A 21,772-nucleotide genomic window follows, 5' to 3' on the forward strand; every position below is an offset into this window, starting at 1 on the left:
TGGTTCCCATAATTCTTTGCTTTACTTCTCTTGCATTTTTTATTGTTTTTGTGTAAGCTTGAAGCTTGGTTATTGGGTGAAATTAAAAAATGAACCGTATGGAAGTCCAAATTTAAATTTTCTCATTATATATATATATTCACGTAACTTTGCATGTATACTCACGTTGTCGGCAGCTGGCGCAACCAAGGAGGAAAGCCATTGCGGATATTCCCAGGAGACTGGCAATCCAGGCAAAATTAGCAGTCAATAGGTCGGTAAAAAGAACAGCCATACACGTCACTGTCTCCTTCCACCTTTGTCTCAACGGTCTCCACGTCTCCTAACACATTGTTCTTCTTCAGCTTTATATTGATTGTTTGTCCTTCTTCTGGACACCTAACCTAGAACTTTTTGGACCTTTAAATTCTTTTAAGGTTTTGATTTTGGTACCAGAAATAATGTCTTAAATCCTTTTTTTGGCTCTTCAGAACTTTTCCACTGAATGCCCACTCCAAGTTCCTCTACTTCTCCTTCAGATCTTTGCCAAGTTTTCTTGGTTTTCTTTTATCACCCCCTTCAACTTCCCCACTCTGTACGCTGCCCACTGGTCCTGTAGAGGTGCTACCAAGAAACGTAGGCTGTAGACTCTCTCACTCTCCTCCCCCAGAGGTGAGTCAGATCAGCGTGTGAGGCTCGCGCTGCATATGAAGCCACCAAAACCACACAGGACAGGATGCTGACACCTCCATAGGCCACTTTGAGCTGCTCTAAATTTAACAGCCGACACTCTGAGAGAGACTCTTTGAAAAGAGAGAATAAAGCATAAGCTGTTACTTTATTTTGCAGCTGCAGATTTTGGCCCATTTTGAGTTTTTTTTTAAATTTGTGGAACTGATACATGGGCCCAGGGTTAGGACCCCATGGCAGTCTTTGTTTCACTAGGTGCCCTGAGAGTTAAAGTGACACTAAACTCTGGTTAAAACAAATATATTCTATTTAAGTATGTACAGTGCCTTGCAAAAGTATTCGGCCCCCTTGAACTTTGCGACGTTTTGCCACATTTCAGGCTTCAAACATAAAGATATAAAACTGTAATTTTTTGTGAAGAATCAACACCAAGTGGGACACAATCATGAAGTGGAACGAAATTTATTGGATATTTCAAACTTTTTTAACAAATAAAAGACTGAAAAATTGGGCGTGCAAAATTTTCCAGCCCCTTTACTTTCAGTGCAGCAAACTCTCTCCAGAAGTTCAGTGAGGATCTCTGAATGATCCAATGTTGACCTAAATGACTAATGATGATAAATAGAATCCACCTGTGGGTAATCAAGTCTCTGTATAAATGCACCTGCACTGTGATAGTCTCAGAGGTCCGTTTAAAGCGCAGAGAGCATCATGAAGAACAAGGAACACACCAGGCAGGTCCGAGATACTGTTGTGGAGAAGTTTAAAGCCGGATTTGGATGCAAAAAGATTTCCCAAGCTTTAAACATCCCATTTAAACATTTAAACATTTTATGTTTGAAGCCAGAAATGTGGCAAAAGGTCGCAAAGTTCAAGGGGGCCAAATACTTTCACAAGGCACTGTATTAGAAAAGTCCCTTCTATTGCTCTCAGCCTCCTTCAAAGCTGCAAATACCTTCTGTGATGTGACTTTCTGTTAGAGGGTGGCTATGTTCATTCTCCATGTGTCAAGGTCTTACCTTACCTTCCTTTTGGCAGCCATCTTGGACATGTGCAGACTGCTGTCTCTTATAAATTCTGTTTGCATCATCACTTGCCTGCTGCCTGGGCATCGCTCAGTGATGATGTTGCACACCTGACTATATACATCACCAGCTTGCAGTCCTTGCCCTTGTGTTGGTGCTCCAAGGTGCATCACTGCTAGCAGTCTTCTGGTCTCCGTGGTCCTCCATGCATGACCTGGCTTGGCTGACGACTTTCCTGGCTTTCGATCTGGCATCGGCTGAGGACCCCGCATTGGAAGATGATCCGGCATCGGCAGAGGACCCCGCATTGGAAGATGATCCGGCATCGGCAGACTCTCCGCTACTGGACTCGACCCCGGCTTGGATGAATACCCGCTTCTAGACTCGATCCTAGCTTGGATGACTACCCACTTATGGACTTGACCCTGGCTGTTCTTGATTTTGCTCCTCACCCTTGCTGTGTGTTTATTGTTGTAATAAACTGCTTATATTTTACTTCATGTGGTCTGGTTTCCTGGCACCCTGACACCATGGCCCTACTGTATGTAGGAATGTAGCCACGCTCTCTTGCTCCCTCCCGAGATGGACTATGAGATTCATTGTGTGTATAGAGCAGTGCACATGACCACATTTAAAGTGTACTGTTGGTTCCAAACGTAAAAAAGTAATTTGGAAAAGGAGAGGTTCGAATGGTCGCAGAAGACATTACAAATTTATAGAAAAACACACTAAATTATTCCATGAAAAATAGTTTACAGCGCCACTAATCGGTGCAAATGTATGGACTATTTTTTGAAAAACAGGATATTGTTTAGTGCAGGGGTCCCCAACCCCCGATCCACGGCCTGCTGGGAGCCGGGCTGCGCGGCGGGAATTTGCAGTGGGTAGAGCAAACTGGCACAACCTGTACTGCCATCCTCCGACCACCAGCTCCCCTTCTCCTAGCACCACTACTCCTCTTCCTCTCTGTGGTCACAAAGAAGGAGAAGAGGAGGGAGGCAAGCCGGGCCAGGGCCAGGATTTCATAGCACTGTTGAGACCCAGGTTGCATCACCCCCACCCTTCCAAGATGACAGACTGCAACCACCACACATCCCCCCTCTCCAGGTAATAAGGTGCATTCCCCCCGAGGTGACAGACTGCAACCACCGCCACAACCCTCCCCTTCCCCAGGGCGACAGGCTGCAGCCACCACATCCCCCCGCCCCCCTGAGGTGACAGGCTGCAATAACCAAACACACACCCCCCCAGGTGATAAGCTGCATTATCCCCCCCCCCCCCAAGTGACAGGCCGCAGCCACCATGGCCCCCCAGTTAACAAGCTGCAAACCCCTCTGACCCCATACCCAAGGTGACAAATTAACAAACCCTCCCCCCTCCCCGCAACAGGCTGCAACCACCAAACAAATAAGCAACAACCCCCCTCATTCCATGGAGGGGTTTACTTCCGTTGGGGAATCACTGGTTGAGGCTCGGTTCACACTGCCGTGACTTGGGATCTGACTTGTGAGACCCCAATTTGTATGGCAGTAAAAGAGAGCGGTCCTAATTAGCACTACTGAAGTTACTACAACTATAGAAAAGGTTCCTGTACTACTTCAAGTTGACTTCTATTGTGTTAGAAATACAGGGCCCAATAAACTGTAACAATTAGTGGTGCAATAATAAAATAGCTATTAGCATTAGCAACAGATTGCAGCATTGGCAATAGTGTGATATATACTGTATATATATAATAAATATATATATGAGGGTAAATTGGATGTGGGCAAGGAAGTTGAACAGCATGGCTGGGGGGGGCAATTATTGGAACCGATCCCCTGTGTGGCACTGTCTCCAGCAGTTGAAGGCTGGCCTCTTCGCCTTTTCTTATCGTTGGCTTTCAGCTGCTGCAGAGAGAGCCACACAGGTGATCGGTTCCAGTATTTGCTCCCCCCCCCGCCATGCCCATCACCCTCCATGTGCACTGTACATTTCCCCCTGCTGCCCAAATCCCCCCTCCCCCTTGTGCCCCCCCCACCCCCCACAGTGCTGCTGGCTTTCCTCCTCTTCTTCCTGCCAGCAGTTGCAAGCACACAATAGGATCCTTCAAGATGGAGAGTTGGGAAGAATCCAGTAAATATGTCATATTTACCAGGCTCTTCCCCTGAATGAACACAATGAGTGATCCGTACCGATCACTCACTGTGTTCCATCATAACTGAAGAAATGGCTGTAAGGGGCCTCATGGTTTCTACCAACAGCCCTGAAAGTAAGGGGAGGTTATAAGCCCTGTCAGTTTGTTTTTAGATCTGTGTCTCTTGGGGAAATTTCCCATCACTTTCTGTCCCATTGCCAAACAGGAAGAGAGAGGAAATTCCTCCAAAGTGAGGGAATCCCTGGTTGTCACCACTAGTGTCCCCATTGGAAGATTTCCCCTCCATTCCTGCTCTGGGGACAATCCAAAATGTGGGATTTTCTGTCAATTTCACTATCAATGATAACAATGAATCTCCCTATTGGGGGCACAGACAGAAATAAAAACATGACAGCAGTTCAAATCCCTCTTCACTTCAATCTATAACAAAAAAAATTTCTTTAAATATACTTTAAGGAAGGTTAGTACGTTCTCTTTTTTTTTTTTCAGTGGTGACCATTGAACCCAGAACAGGAAGTGTTAGAAAGAAATAGCTCTGCGCCTTGGATATGTGAATTCAAGTGAATGTTAATTATAAACCCAATATGTGAAATAGATGATGTAAGTAGTGAGTGCTGCAGCTATTTCTGCTATTATAAACACAAAAAGCATAAAACACCCAGTGAAAACCATAAAAACCACTGACAGTAAACATGTAATTACCAACATATATGCTGCGAATATTGGCCTATATTAATGAGAATGATAAAAATGAAAAGTCCAGGTGTAAACAGCTTGTATATATGGGGGGGGGGGGGGAAAGATCCATGCCGCCCACTCCAAAGCCAGAGATGGCGTGCGTTCCACTGCCTGGAAGTGACGTCAGCGGAAGTTGTCTCATGGCTCATAAACCCCGCTTCAACGCGTTTCAAACTATTGGTCGTCTTCAAAAAGCTGGTTTCTACCATATTTGATACTAGATTTATACCCTCGGGGCATTAACCCTTGGATACCCAATTAGAACTACACTGGGACTGATATTCCTGCATACAATAGGTGTTGCCACACAACTGTACTACAAATATAATCAGTTTGCGTACACTAGTTTGAGGCAATACAACAAGTGACATAACGTATAAAAACTGTATAAAAATACAATAATTTGGAAACCACGCAATATTGGAGGATAATTAACTACCCCTAATATATCAAAACTGTCCAAGTCCACCTTCTCCATTGACATCTAGTAGTGGAACCTAATACTGCAGGTAGATTATTTGTAAATTAATTCTTAAGATAAAAAAGTAATAAAGAAAGTATGAAAAAAAATATATATATATAAAAGAAAAAAGGCATTAAATGAAAAAAATGTAAAAATCTGTAATAAAACAATTAAGGTTTATTTCTATATTGAAACCTTATAGTGTTAGTGTTTAAAGCTCATAGATTCACTTAATCTCCTTACACGAGACTTCTCTATTTAAATTCCTATTTCTAAGGGTCAATTCATGAGAAACTGCAGGAACTGCCTATTAATTGATGGCTACATGGAACAAACAAATGTACTTATACAAAGGTTTATTGAGAAAGGACACAGGCAGAAATAATTGGTATCTGTTAGAGAAGAGGTAGGAAAGATGCAAATGGAACGTTTACTGGGGGAGAAAAGAAAAAGTACCAAATCTCATGACACAGCATTCCTCACTGGGTTTAACAGGCAATATAAACAACTGGAAAAATTATTTAAAATGCAATGGCCCATTTTGTGTAGGGATCACACTTTAACCAAAATATTGCCTAACAAACCCTTCTTTAGTTATACAAGGGCCCCAGGTCTAAGGACAATGGTAGTCCATAACATTTCTGATCTCCCAAGGAAAAAACCCCAACTTCTCTGCAAAAGGGTGTTTTTTTCAGATGTGGCATATGTGGGCTGTGTAAGAGCACAAAAAAATGCCCAGGAAAAAGACAGCATTCATGTCTAAAACCATACCCTATAAAAAAAAGTTCATTACATGCAACACTAGATATGTCACTTATGTCTTGAAATGCATATGTGGCTACCAATACGTGGGTAGGACCACAAGCAGACTTACTGGACTAAGAGGATAAGTAAACATATCACAAATATACGTAATGGCTATAAGAAGCACAGCGTCTCAAATCACTTTCAACTGGTGTACAACAAAGACCATGTCCTTTTGTCTTTCTAGGTCATTGATATAGTAGAAAAGCACTGGTGGGGATCAAATTTGAATCTCGTAATGAGACTAAGTGAATCTTTGAGCTTCAAACACTAACACCACAAGGTTTCAGTAGAGAAATAGACCTTAAAAATGATTTTTAAATTATTTTTATTCATTTAATATTAATTTTTTAATTAATTTATTTAATTCATTCTGTCCTTTTTTTATTTCCAATATTAGCCCCATATATTTTGGTATTCACATGTTTTCTATCAGTGAGTTGCATGGTTTACACTGGGTTTTTTATGCTTTTTGTGTTTATATCAGAACAAGAAGTGATTTGAAATCCAAACATTTTACAGTTGTCACTGAAACAGGAGGGGGAAATCTTTGAAGAGATTTCCTCTGGGTGCCCAGGCATGTTAATATGATAAATAAGAATGACAAGCACTAACACCAATCTAATCTCAGAGGAAAAAGCTGAACAAACTGGACTCAGCCGCTCAACCAACCTCCTGACAGTGATCAGAGAGGACTGCCTCCTGAATCCACATGAATAAAGATCATCTCCTGATACATCGAAATGCACTAGATTCGGTGACAAGCACCTTAAATGGATAGGAACACTAAAAGGAATCCGTATAAGAAGGAATAAAAGTCTGCCATTGTTGATCCTTTCCCCTCTCATCAACATCCCAATAAAAATTTTAAAAATGTCCATTTTCATTACATACCTTTTTTTAGACCTAGTGACATCATAATGGGTCTCTGTACTTCTCTATGCAATGTGGGCAGATAATGGCTGATGGGAGGGGCTGGCAGGGTGTTGTACATGGTTTGGTGAATACATCACTGCCCCCTGCCTCAGTACTCCTCTCAAGAGCTTTCAGCCCCGATACAAGCAGTGGGCTGGCGCTGTGGAGGGGTTATGCAAAATATCAAAATACCTTGATGGGCACATATCAGTCTGGAAGAGTGGGTGTTCCTGGGCAGGCTGTATTTACATAATTAGCACCCACATGCAGTGGCGGCTGGTGCTCCATGGGCCGGGGGGGCGGCAGACGGACCACACCATACCCCGTCCGGACAACACCAGCCCGCACACCATGACCCCCCCCCCCTCCCCTGTCACCGGCTCACTCACCCTGGACATGTGGAGGGCAGGCAGGCAGCAGCAGTGGCGGCGGCTTCCCCCTCAGTCTCCTGCATCTCCTCCCTCCTCCTCCTCCTTGGCCAATGGCATGGCTTCTCCTTACGGCCAATCGGGAAACGGGACTCAGGACCTGCTTCCTGATTGGCCAGGAGGACAATCCGTGTGACAATAGCAAATATTCTTTCGCTATTGTTACACAACTGGGTGGGCTCAAGGCGCAGTGCTCTGCGCCCCGAGCCCACCCTTTTTTAAAGCCTATTAGAGCCTCTGGCTCTAATCACGCGCTTCAAAAAAAAAAACCATTGGAATCCATGCGTCCAGCGCCCCGCATGTAGATTAGGAGGCCCACAAGTTATGCTGATCCCCAATGATTAAAATAATTGAAATCCAATAAATGAATGGGGGGAGTGGGACAGGGATGGCCAAGCTTGGGAGGAAAGTCCTCCAGCCAGGAAATGAGGTGGGCTGCATCTGACTTGCTGCAGCTTCTAATGCACATTGAGAGAGGCTCACAGTGTGCAGTAAAATCAGAGGAAGCCATTTTAGTCCAGGAGAGGAGCTGGTACAACTGTGCAAAACCGAAAGGAAGGCTGGAGGGCAACAATAATGCAACAATAAGAACAGAAACCGCACTTACAGTAACATCCTGTATAGAAGCTTTAATCTACAAATTTAGCAAAAAATAGACATAAATTATATACAATTGCATTGACATTGGAAACACACATAACATATAAAATAAAACATAAAGATGACAGGAAATGATCATTTTAGTTATTTGCAGAACAGGAAGTGAAATCAGAAGGGAGCACCATGGGTTAGATCTGCAAAGAGAAGATTTCTCACATCTATAAATAATGTTGTTAAACCAAACCACTCGGCCTCTTAAATGGGCTGCTTCCTCACTGCAAGGGTTAAATGCTCATTCAGGTCCAGGGTACCGGGAACAGCAGATACCCCGGCGTTTCTCCTCCCCTACACTCCAACTCGTGTGTTCCTTTGCTCCCTCACATCCAGTGCAGGGCTATGGGCTTTGTATTGTATTTGATGACATCAGAGGACCTGCAACCACCATGGCCTGCAGGAGCGAAGGATTGGGTAAGTGGAATTCCTTTTTCCAGCATTCTAGACCTAAACAAGCATTTAAACCTTGCAGGGCTAGAGCAGCCCCACTGCAAAAGAGGATTTTTCCTTTCCCCCAGGGTCCAGCTTTAAAGTGCATTTCCACTTTTGCAGCCAAATTGGGATAACACCTCCTTTATATTTGTTACCTGTTCCCATTAATATAGCACAATTAAAAAAACATATTTAAAAAAAGGCTGGTTACCTATTTAAGTGCTTTTTACTTGCTTAAAAATCCTTCCATGCTCTCCTTAAATTTGTCATGTTTAGGAGGGGCCTGGGGAGCAGGGTTGGGACAAGGGCTGGGCAGGAGGGGAAAATGCCCTGGGCGCAATGGTTTACTGTATGAATAGGGGTGCCTTCCCTCTGTTACAAGGCTGGCAGGAGTAGTGACAGTGTACACCAGTGCTGGCTTATGAATACAGGAGTTCTGCACTGGCAGGAAGGAGGAGGGGGAGAGAGAACACAGCCTGTGCTGCCTCCCTGCTCTCTCCTCCTCTGCTCGCTGCTCCCATTGTTGGGCTGACAAGAATACAAATGCACACCACATTTTTTTAATATGTGTAAAAAAATTTGAAAACCATTTATTATTTCCCCTCCACTTCACAATTATGTGCCACTTTTTCTATCACATAAAATCCCAATAAAAAACAATTTTTGGTTGTACCATGACAAAATTTCAAGAGGTGTGAATATTTTTTCAAGGCACTGTTTGTTTCAACAAAAGAAGCAAATTGCATAGGTGTGAACAGGCCCTCATAGACAATTGGATTCCACTTGTCATGCATTGTAGCGAGAAGCGTGGCAATTCGAAAGTCTCAATGGGCGCTATGCATTATCTGCACTTGTAGCGGATTGCTGTAACTATCACCAGCCACATGGTGGACTGTATCATATCTCAGATACAGTCACCAGTCCTGCTTCTAAGCGTGGGCTTACTTATCCTTAAAAAATATATATATATCTCAGGTTTTATCAGCAAAGTAATAACTACGTCAACAAAGAAATATTTACAAAACTTAAATAAAATGATACATTCATATTTTATCTCAGGTCACAAAAAAATACTCCACAACAACCTTCTTCAACCGGGGTTCAGTGGGACCCCAGGGTTCCTCCAGAGGCAGCTAGGGGTTCCTTGAGCAATGAGGTCTGCCTCTCAGATAAGTAATCACTGACTCCAATGATCTTTCAAGCTGTGTCTAAAGCCTCGTACACACGCAACGATTATCGGCCGACCGATCGGCCGTCTTTTGTCCAGTGTTGTTGTGTTGGTTGAAATGTGCTCTAGACTGCACACGAATTTTCTCGGCCAACAAAAACCAACTTCAGAAGTGATGTCACGTGCTGGTTAACTTTCCGTGTGTTTTTTCTTCTCTGAGCATGCCCAGTCTTGCTCATCTGAATTTTGTCTGCCGAAATCTTTACTGACTGACGGAAAATCGGCCGTTCTGTTGACGGCCAACAAAAATTTTATAGCATGCACACCAGATTTTATTCGGCCGAAAAGTCGCAGTCGGTTGTCGGAAGCATCATACTAACAAGCCGACAATCGGCCGATCGGACGTTGGCCGAAAATTCATGGCCAACAATCGTTGCGTGTGTACGAGGCTTAAGGTGCGTATTCTTCACAAAAGGTAAAAAACATTCTTCCCAGTAACCACCACACTATTGTACTATGAGCTGTAGAATTGGCCTGAGTCAACAGTGAGCAATTTCAAGGGTCCATCTCTATTAAAAGGCTTAAGAAAGGCGGTCCAAACCCTCACATAAAACTCACTTCCGTTACGGGTGAATGGTGGTAGACTGTATCACCCACTGGCTTTCCAACATCTCTCTCGCCCCGATTGAGTTTTCTACTTTGTCACAGTGAGCCAGATTTACCAAAGAAGTTGAGATTTTTCACTCAAATTCCACAAAGAATCAACCAATCATGTGTAAACCAAATTCAGGTTTATTTACTTTAGTGGCACACAATCGAGTGAATGTAATCTACTAAGTGAAGATTTTCAACTTTTCTAGTAAATCAACCCCAGGATCTCACTCTTCATGCAATATTCTCTATTATTTATGTATGTCAACCTCCGTAGCAACAACAAAGCCTCTTTGGTAGGTAGGTGTGGCTGGGATTTCAAAAATCTTAGCCAATGGAGCATACCACGGGATGATTCAGCCTCGGTGTCTTCACCCATAAAGCTGGCCATACACCAGTAAAAATGTTGTTTAAAATTTTTCATTTTTTTGGGACGTTCATTTAATCCTCTGTTTAGTTTGGTCAAAACGATGATCATTTTTGACGGTAGCTGAGAAAATTTGAAGGAGAAGGAAGGAAATTTTTTTTTCGAACTGACGAAATTCTGATAGTGAATGTGGTTTATATTTGAGAAAAATGGTACTAATTGTAACAATAATTCCTAGAAACCTCTACTCTACGATTAAGATTCCATTCAAGTAGCAGATATGGACTAAATTTTAAGAACTTTTCAATTAAATTAGATGGCTCAATGATGGCAAGATGGAATGCTTTGACGAACAATTCTTCTGAATTTCTGTATGAACATTAAAAAAAAATCCTGCTGGTGTATGGCCAACTTAAAGCGGAGTTCCGGGCAGAGAATCGTTTTTTTTTTTAACATACCCCCGGGACAGTCAGGGCTAGCACATTCCACAATGGCTAGCCTCTGATCTGTCCCGGTTCGCACTTACCTTTTAGAAGAAATACTTACTTAGAAGTTTTCTTCCACAGCGTTTCCATCTCGGTTGTGGGCAGCTGAAGCCGGCGCGGTCCTCTTCTCCGTCTTCTTCCGCGTCTTCGTGTCCCAGAATGCGCTGCACCGGCCCCTCTCGTCACTTCCGGTGCGGCGCCGCATTCCTAAACAGCTTCTGGGCATGCCCAGAAGCTGTTTAGCAGGGGAATGCGGCGTCGCCCGGAAATGACGAGCGGGGCCGGTGCGGCGCATTGATTCCTGGGAGCTATGACGTTTAGCTCCCAGGAATCATCGCGAGGCAGGAAGTGACGGGGTGAGCCGCGGCGCTGCAGGAGGAAGCTGTCATAGGTGAGTATTTACGATCGTCAATAAAAAGGTGAGTAAACAAAAAAAAAAAAAAATAACTATCCAATTCCTTTTCAGGTGCGGCATACCTAGCGGAGGGGCACAAAAAAAAAAAAATCTTTTTTGTGCCCGGAACTCCGCTTTAATGGAAATACCAGTAGATGTTGGAAGTAGCCTTTAAAAATTGCTCCTTGAGTATATACAGTAGATCATAGTCTTGGTTGTCCTCATGGGCACTTATGTAACATTGGATTGTCAACTGTACTATTTTCATCAGCACAGAATTAAAAGGACAGAATGAAGGCAGGCTTCACCCTTTTTTTTTAGGATTTTTTTTCCCAAAAGCTCCTGCAGAAATCAGTAGATCATTTAGGACAATGATCACTTAAAGAATAATGCCAGCTTTAGGGTACCATTTAGGTAATCCAGCTCTAATGGCACTTTTCCACTGCAAGTACTGGCTCGTCTCTACTCGGCCCTGCTTGGCCCGGTTTGCTTTTCCACTGCTGGTACCGCATGGTACGGTGTTGGAACGGTTCGGTACGGTATGGTTTGCTTTTCCACTAAATTATTACTAAAGTTAAGTGGGTGGGATAACAAAGGGGTGGGTGGGATTCTCTGACCAGACAGTGGCTAGTAGTGACTGCATGCAAAGGATTGTGGGATATGGTACCGGGTATGGTACCTCTTGGAACCACAATCGAGGTGGTACTGTTTTTGAGAGCCGCACCGTTCGGTTCCATGCAGTGGAAAAGCGCTGCCATACTGTGCTGTACCAAACCGTTCCTACACCATACCATGCGGTACCAGCAGTGGAAAAGCACAAAAGCGAGCCGAACCGTTCGGTTCCATGCAGTGGAAAAGCGCCATAAGTGATTCATTTTGAGTTCTAAAATAATCTCACATCTGCAAATCTGGAAATGTTATAAAGTTTTGCCGTGTCCAAGGTGACACGGTGAATCGTTCTCAGGAGTTGCCAGCTCAGGGTTGTCAAGAACCCTCCCACAGGCACTTCTCATTGGTCAAAGGGAGGGGTTTATAGAACTCTGTATAAGTCTCACCGAAACTGGAGAATCATTAACAGCATAGTGTATACAATGGTTATATAGAAGGAGTGGTAGAGGTATGTTATTAGTATATTTAAACACCAAGAAGCAGAATAATAAAAGTAAAGATCCTATGAGAATTCAACCCAAAGAGTAAAAAATGCAGAAAATATAAAAGCTCCTTTTTGAACATTGACAAAATTTGAAGTCATTTTAAAGCTAAAAAGTATGTAGCGTAGAAAAGACTGAGCGTTCCATGACACATATTTTTAGTTTGTCTATATTTCACCCACTCTCACCGAGATTGGTCCATCTCTTATTGTGGAAGAAGACTTGATTGGTTTTATACCACATTACGTTGGAAAGAATTATGATATTCCATTTAGATAATACTGTAGAACATTTATCATTTTTGGCATCTAACAGTCACACCCACTTTTCTTTATATTCACCAATTGGGGGGCAGGTCCAGGTGCAGATGATAGCTATGACCTTTGTCACAGTAACATAAATAACATCTTTCGTGGCTTCTTTTTATTAATGATCCAACGGCTTCAATGACCTACCTGCCATTTTGGTCCAACAGGTATGAGCATGGAAGAGGAGAGGCACCTTGGTGAGTCCAATAAAAATGTTTTGGGCTTGTTGCAAGCAAATGGTCCAATGGCTTTAATAACCTGCCTGCCATTGTGGTCCGACAGGTATGAGCATGGAAGAGAAGAGGCACCTTGGTGAGTCCAATAAGAATGTTTTGGGCTTGTTGCAAGCAAATGGTCCAATGGCTTTAATAATCTGGCCGCCATTGTGGTCCAACAGGTATAAGCATGACACCTTGGTGAGTCCAATGACAATCTTCTGGGCTTGCTGTAAGCAAATGGCCCAATGGCTTCAATAACCCTGCCCACCATCATGGTTCAACGGGTATGAGGATGGAAGATAAGGCACATTGGTCAGTCCAATGAAAATCTTTTGGGCTTGCTGCAAGCAAATGTTTCAGTGGCTTTAATGACCTGCCCACCATTGTGGTCCAAGGGGTATGAGGATAGAAGATAAGACACCTTGGTGAGTCCAATGAGAATCTTTTGGACTTTCTGCAAGCAAATATTGACACAATGTCACAATGCTGATTGGCTTGAAGCTGGAAAGATTATGGTTTATGAATGGGACAGAAGAAATGTTATGAAAGACGATCTAGAACAATCTTGATCAAAAAATTGTCTGTCTGGGCAACATTGAATATGGGATAAAATCAGCCATTGTCAGAAGTATTCATTGTTAACCGAGGCCCTGTTCATCAGCAAATTAGGTGGTTTAACCTGCAAAGAGAAACAAAAAATATGACACATGAATAATTTCATAAGACTAAAACCCTTGCCATCGGGTCCCATCCTCTGTAGACCCTGTGCCAATACAATACTATGCCCTAAACCAAGGGTCTCCAAACTTTGGCTTCCAGGCCAAATACAACCCACTACAGGATTGCATCTGGCCTGCAGCTACTGTAGGGTTAGGTTCCCTCCTCTGCGTTGTCTTGATTCAAGTCAGTTGGTTGCTAGAACCACAAGAGGACAGATATTACTCCATCCATACCTACCACCTTCAGGCCCCTGCCCTTCTACTAAACTAACTAGAGCCATGCTGTAAGTAAGGCAAGGGTGGACCCCTGATGTAAAGAGGGCTTCATAAGGACTCTAGCATTCCAGCACACCTTATTGGCTCCTTCAGCCTTTTCCTCTCCTAGTCTGAGCTCTGCTGTACAAGGACTGCAAGAGGCAAAACCAAGAAAAAGGTAGGTACTTAAAAAAAAAACACACACACACTCCGGATGTATTAATAAATATAGAGCTGCATTTGTTTGTGTCTCTTAGATCTGCCTAGAGTTCAGGCCCATGGTGCCCCCCACCCAAGTTGGTTCTCCGACTCTCCTGTTTGTTTGTCTGGGTAACCCAGGACCTTGGTACACAGTGGTAACATTGAGAGCAGAATCTGATTGAGGAACATCTATTCCCAAATCTCCCCCATGACCGATAATATCACTTCCTTGTTCGGCGCCGTCATGCCTCGGCTACTGTAAGGTCCTTTAGTAACCAAGGCAAAAGGCCAAAGTGCTAACCCCCATGAGTTTATCTGAGCAGCATAGGTTGCAGGTCTTGCCCTTTTTGCACAACCTTCCTGCTAAAGCACTCAAGGCGATTGCCTCTGCTGCCTACCCCTCAGCCACAATGATCTTCTGCACTTAAGCTAATTTTGCATTCATTATAAAACAGCGTTCCATCTTACCTATATGGTCATTTCCCAAATTTTCATAATCATGCATGTCATCATCATCGCTGTCTGGAATAAAGGACACAGGACAGAGTTTAACATGCAGCAGATGGAGAAGCACATCCTATCTCTGTCTCTTGGAGGGATAGTAAGGAGCCTACAGGGGGTGAAGTTTTGAAAGCCTGACTTATATATTTATACTGTATGTCTTGGGAACGTGTTCGCAGAACAGCAAATACCTCAAAAGAAGTCACCAGATCACCTGACACCTTGTATAAGGGGAGGAAAAAACAGTAGGTGTAGCTATCAATAGGAGACCACACCTCCTTCTAGAGAGATTTTACCACTTGAGGAACATAAGAAACGGGTCTTCAAAAATGCTGCAGCAAAGTTTTTAGGATGCATCTCTAAAGCTGGCTCTAGGTAGATTGAAGTTTGGCCAGTTCAGCAGGGACCGGGAAAATTTAGGATCATCTATGGCCTTTCCTATCAGTGGAGGACTGGGCCAGGGGGGCAATTGCCCCCCGGGCCACTCTGATGCTCCATAAAAAGGCTGCACCGCTTCTGCCACAGGCATGCCCTAAGGATTCTTGGTGAAGAGAAGTAAAAAGTCCCCACTACTGACCTACTGAGCACGGGATGAAGACAAGGAAAGAGCGCAGACCTCCCCCCCCCCAGCATGGATGGTGTAAACTGTGTCTGAGCAGAGGCCTGTTCCCTGCCCCACTGGAGACTCTCCTCCCCCAGGAAGCCGGGACTGAGCTGTCAAAGCTCCCCCCAACTTCTCCCTGCTGACCAGGTCGCGAACCCGGATTTGGCCGGTAAGTAGAGAGTACCTGGAGCATACCTTCAGCCTGGAATGAGGGTCAGAGGGTCAGGAGGAGGCAGGGAAGAGGGAGGGTGGGAGGTGGGTCGTGAACCCGGATTCGGCCAGTAAGTAGAGAGTACCTGGAGGAGAGCTTAAGCCTGGAATGAGGGTCAGGAGGAGGCCAGGAAGAGGGAGGGTGGGAGGTGAGCTGAGTTGCTACACCATGGGACTCTGGTTTGTACTTGCCCCGTGGACCGAAACTTGCCAGTCAGCCCCTGGTTCCTATTCAAGAGAAGTTGATCTAATGATCATCTTCCTTCCCTCAGTGCCTGCAGTCAATCGGAGTCCTCGCCATCAGAATACAATAGCACAGAAGGGAGGATTCCTCCATCCAGCCCCACCCTCCTCGCTTGTGTCGATCAGGCAATCATTTCAGCTGATCAAAAAAACCCAAAAACGATCCATATTTGCCCAGCTTTACATTCAGCTCCTCTTCCCTCCCTCTGCTATTACTGGTGATTACTGGCTGCCAAAATGACAGGCTGGAAATGTTTTGTATTACATAGCAGGGGCGACTGTCAAAAAACAAGAAATGGCACTGTTATTGAGTGAATACGATGAATCAATGTATTGTTTCATTGTATTTAGGACTTCATTTATGTGTAGATCAGGAGTGCAACCATTGACATGCTTTTTACATCAGTTAGAACCTGTTCACACCAGAACACGGTGTGGGAAAGGCGGGTTCTGTGCTCCTTTACTGCGCACCACTCAAAACGCACTGCCGCTGCGATTCTGCTGTGAATGGCAATGTAATGTTAATGGCATCACAAATGCAAATCGCAAACACAATGCGTTTGCAGACACCAGATTATATGGTACCATGCGATCTGGTGCAGCGCGTATTTGAAAAGTGAATGGGCTGCAAAATCACACCTCACAGGAACACGCAAAAATTGCAAAGGAACGTGGACCGCATTTCTGTGTGATTCAGGTGTGAACCGACCCTTAAAAAAAAAAAAAAAACATTACAAGTAAAGAAAAAAATCAGCCCTTATTAAACCCCTTCCTCTCCTTCTCCACTTAGCTATTTTTTTTTTCTTCTGATTTTTTTTCCCTATCTCTTCGCTTCTATTTTTTCCCCATTAAAATGTATTTATTTTTTCACCTCTATTCAGTTTGTTTGCTCTTTTTTTTTACAGTGTCATAAAAAGAAAAAGAGGGGAAAAGTGCTTTAAATTAACATTCTTTGTACTAAAAGCAACATTTTAGTGTAATTTTAAACGTGACCAAAGAAAAGGTATATTTTTATTTCCAGTAAAGTTACTTGTGCAAAAATGAAACATCGGCTACTGCTGGGGTGACTTGGAAGGAAGAATTGAGGATATTCTAGAAGAAGCATGGCTACAGTAGTTAGATGGGGAGCAGATAGGGCAAAAGGTATTTCCGCCATAACATAAAACTCACGGTGATAGGTGGAGCTGTGAGGTTTTACTGCTTCGTCCACGTTGACGTACTCCAGGCTCTCTAACAGAGGGAAAAAAAAAAGCTGTCACCATCTCTACCAAAAAAAGTTAGAGTCAGCCTGGGCTACTGGGCTAGGTGCCTGGAGGTTTGGCTTGAAGCCACTGGATTAGCATGAGAGCCAAGCTAACAGTATTTTCAAAGAGAGGACAACTTTTTAAAACATAACCACATTTATTTTTATTCTCATATCTGCCTGGAGTTCGGCTCATTGCTTTCACATATACACTTAAACAAAAGGTAATCCTATTATGTAATCATTATTATTTTTATTACTATTATTAACAATGTATTAACAATAATAGTAAAAATAACAATAATACAAACATATTAATATAAATAATAATAATAATATTCATAAGAAAAATTTCTTATCACCTCTATCACTGATGATAATAATAATATTTTATAATAAAAATGTCTTATTATCATCATCATCATAATCATGTTTTTATTATTATTATCATCATCATTATCATCATCATCAATAAAAAAAAGTAATTATAAACAACAATAATAAAAAGTATTATTATCATTATCAATAATAATAGTAAATATTAATAATACGAATAACCATAATAAATATAATCATCATCAATAATCAATTATAATAAGAATATCTTATTACTATCATCACCATCAATGGTAATAATAGTTTTTAATAGTGTTATTATTATTATTATTCTTATCATCATCAACAAAAATAAAAATACAATTTTTTTAAATATAATTTTTATTATTATCAGTAATAATTATAGTAATAATAACAATATAAAAAAATATTAACAATAATAATTATGTATTAATATTTTTAAAAATAATAGTAAAAATAACAATACAAACATATTAATATAAATAATAATAATATTCATAAGAAAAATTTCTTATTGCCTCTATCACTGATGATAATAATAATATTTTATAATAAAAATTTATTATTATCATCATTATCATAATCATGTTTTTATTATTATCATCATCATCATCATCAATAAAAATAAAAGTAATTATAAACAACAATAATAAAAAGTATTATTATTATCCTTATCAATATAATAGTAAATATTAATAATACGAATAACCATAATAAATGTAATCATCATCAATAATAATTTATAATAAGAATATCTTATTACTATCATCACCATCAATGGTGATAATTGTTTTTAATAGTGTTATTATTCTTATCATCATCATCATTATCATCAACAAAAATAATAATAATATGATTTTTTTTTATATAATTTTTATTATTATCAGTAATAATTATAGTAATAATAACAATATTAAAAAATTATTTTTATCATAATCGTTAATACTACTAAATAATATTAATATTAACAACAATAATTATGTATTAATATTTTTAACAATAATAGTAAACATAACAATAATACAAGCATATTTATATAAATAATAATAATAATATTAATAAGAAAAATTTATTATCACCTGTATCACTGATGATAATAATAATATTTTATAATAAAAATGTCTTATTATCATCATCATCATAATCAGGATTTTATTATTATTATCATCATCATCATCAATAAAAATAAAAGTAATTATAAACAACAATAATAAAAAGTATTATTATTATCATTATCAATAATAATAGTAAATATTAATAATACGAATAACCATAATAAATATAATCACCATCAATAATAATTTATAATAAGAATATCTTATTACTATCATCACCATCAATGGTAATAATAGTTTTTAATAGTGTTATTATTATTATTCTTATCATCATCATCAACAAAAATAATAATATGATTTTTTAAAATATAATTTTTATTATTATCAGTAATAATTATAGTAATAATAACAATATTAAAACATATTTTTTATCATAATCGTTAATACTACTAAATAATATTAATATTAACAATAATAATTATCATCATTCATAATAATATTATTAATCATAATCATAATATTTCCGGCAATATTAATAATAATAGTAATAATAACAATTATTTATTATTATTATTATTATTATTATCATTATCATCGTCACATAAACCCTAGTATGACTAAGTTGGGAACTTACCCTTAGAATCCCCCACGTTTACATAGTTGTTGTCATCTGTCGCTTCTAAAAGAGGGCAAATCTCTGTTACTTGGAAAATTAAATCAATATCTTCAGTCAGTCAGACACATATAAGGGCCCATTCACATCATCGTATTTTGATACATTGTGCCAAAGCATGTTATGTAGCTCATTAAAATGCATGTATTAGGGAGGCCATTCATTTGATCACCAAAAATGTGCATGCACCATTGCTTGCAAAGCAACACATCACGATGCATTGTTGGTAGAGTTATTGAGGGAGCCTGGAAAGACTCTGTAGATACAGTGGAGGAGTGAGCGTAGCCACCAAGATCAGGAAGTGTGTTAATCACATGTGCCTCTGCATGTAGGAGAGCCTCATTGGTGTAGTGCCCCCTGGTGTAGTGCTGCCCTTCCCTAGCCCAGTCTGTGCAGGTGATGACAGGATGCCACTATCATGACTCAGGTACTTATGATAGCTCTACTAAAAAACAAAAAGCATTTTTTAAGTGACTGTAAAAACTCCATTGGAAATATGTGCTCGGAGTTCAGTTTTAATGACAGTATGTAGACAATATGTGAACCAGTCTTATTTTGCTGCAAAAACGATTGGTCAGATGCAGGGAATTCTCATGCGCAGCAGGTATTTTACGTACCATTTGACTGGGGTGGACCTTCCACATTCATATAAATCACTGGAAAGACAAAAGCGTGATTATTTGTGTTTCTTTCTTTAGCTGAAATATAGAGATTAGCCTCAGAAACTTTACTATATGGACACCTGACCATCACACCTATATGAGCTGGTTGGACCCCTTCTGAAATCGTGGCCGTAATACGGAGTTGAATATAACATCCGCCACTCTTCTAGGAAGGCTTTCCATAAGATTTTGGAGGGTGTCTGTGGGAAATTGAGTCCATTTGTGATGGATGAATTTGGATGAGAAGACCTGGCTCATCATCAACTCTACAAGTCATCACAAAGGTGTTTAATAGTTTTGAGTTCAGGGCTCTTGTAGTGCACTAAGGGCATTTCACCGGCTACTGAACTTGTGAATTGTCACGTCATTGTAAATAATGGAATTTAATACTTGCTTTTGGCCTGGATACAGGGGGTGAGTTGTGTGTGTGCTGGAGTACAGATATCATTGGAGTGTGAGCAAAGTGTATGTTAGAGCCTGGAATAGAGAGCAAGGTGTGTGTTGGAGGTAAGATCTTACTGGTGGAGCATGCTCTGTTTAGCTAAGGGTTTGGTGGGGCACCCAAGGTTCTTATGCAGCTTCAGGGGGATGTTGTGTCTCATTAGGAGAAAACTGGCCTTTCAGTTAGTTTCATTAGGAAATCCTGGTATGGGTCCTGGAGCCTAGAGGTCTTCTAGAGTGTTGGGAGGGATGGTGCCCTAAACACAGGTTCCATGTTTTGAAGGTGACCAGCAACTATTGTTTGTGCATGTGTGTATATGTCTTATGATAAAGGAGTTGAGTAGAGTTCAGAGCTCCACCCTCCTCACCAAATTGTTCTGCTACCAGGGAGAAGGCTTCATCTCACCCAATGCTCTACAAAGTCTCAGGGCTACAGGTCACATACCAGGATTTACTAATCCTTGAGATACCGAAAGACCAGGCTTCTCCTAATGAGACCTCAGCTTGCATGGGTGACAAGCCTGGGTGCCACCACACCCTTGTACTGCCGGAGAGCAGCAGGTGTATGCAGACAAACGACAAGTGTTTAGTTTCTGACCTCTGATCTACCTGGCCTAGGAGAAAAGTCAGAGGTCAGACTCAAAACACTCCCAGTGTGTGTGCATACACCTGTGACGCCATGGAAGCACAATGGTCTGGGAAGGAAGGAAACACTGAACTTTACTCAGCTCTCATAAAATAAGGCCTGTACACATCTGAACAATTTTAGCTGCTGGTCACCATCAAACCATGGATCCACGGTTGGAGACTTCTTCCCACTCAATACTCTACAAAGTCTCCAGGCTCCAGGACCCTATCCAGGAGAAAACTGAAAAGCCAATCAAACATCCCAGAGCTTCTCAATCTGCATGGCTGAAAACCTTGGATGCCACCAAAGCTTTATTACACCGTGACACGGGGCAGCCTTGTCCCAAATATATATACATGTGGTCATCTCTGCTTTTTGAAAACTGTGAACTACCAAAAAGCAAATAAGTATTAATAAATCATAAAGTAAATAAAAGTGTAGTCATATGTACAGGTACTTAGAGGGATTTATACCTGAGGACATGCTCTCTCGGTTGATGAGGGCAGTAGGGGACTCTGTCTCTACAGGCTTTGCACTGCTGACATCTGGAAGGACATCACTGTACAGATGCGAAGGAAAAGAAAAAAACCATGTGAACAAAAACTGCTTATTATAGATTGCATAGCTAAGGGTCTGTATACATGGGATTATGTGTGTCAGGACTCCTAATACAATTCAAGGGGAATGCAGAAGAAGCTTGATGCAGCTTAAAAGGATGAAAACTGCAAGTCAGAATAAGATCAATGCAAGTCATGAAAGTCAATTGCAAGTCAAAACAAGGTCAGAATAAGGTCAAATGCAAAACAGAATAAGGTCAACTGCAAAGCAGAATAAAGCCAACAGCAAGCCAGAACACGGTCATAATAAGAAACAGGGAAAAATAAAATGGTATCACTATCCCTGCGGACTCTATTTGTGCCCCAGAGTAACCGCTACAGGTGGGCGTGAACCAAATGGTGGGATTTTAAGGGTG

At 41.2% G+C, this 21,772-nt stretch overlaps 1 protein-coding gene and 1 long non-coding RNA gene across 2 annotated transcripts in view; both read right to left on the minus strand.

Annotated features, from left to right (window-relative positions):
• The window catches only part of LOC309558176 (uncharacterized protein), a 57,146-nt gene extending 56,473 nt beyond the window's left edge, over positions 1-673 (minus strand). Inside the window, exon 1 of the mRNA XM_082261189.1 lies at positions 166-673. Coding sequence (XP_082117315.1) covers positions 166-274 — 109 coding nt within the window. The 5' untranslated portion in view covers positions 275-673. The remainder of the gene's footprint in view (positions 1-165) is intronic.
• Positions 674-13,050: 12,377 nt separating this feature from the next.
• LOC309558178 lies at positions 13,051-21,363 on the minus strand. The gene is made up of 7 exons (XR_014225412.1): positions 21,273-21,363; positions 19,686-19,724; positions 19,030-19,074; positions 16,911-16,970; positions 14,651-14,704; positions 13,202-13,686; positions 13,051-13,097 (listed from the first exon to the last, which is right to left on the minus strand). It is a non-coding gene; the product is annotated as an uncharacterized lncRNA (long non-coding RNA).
• Between the last annotated feature and the right edge of the window lie 409 nt (positions 21,364-21,772).

This window comes from Pelophylax lessonae (genome assembly GCF_965119305.1).
Source record: "Pelophylax lessonae genome assembly, chromosome: 6".
Taxonomy (NCBI): domain Eukaryota; kingdom Metazoa; phylum Chordata; class Amphibia; order Anura; family Ranidae; genus Pelophylax; species Pelophylax lessonae.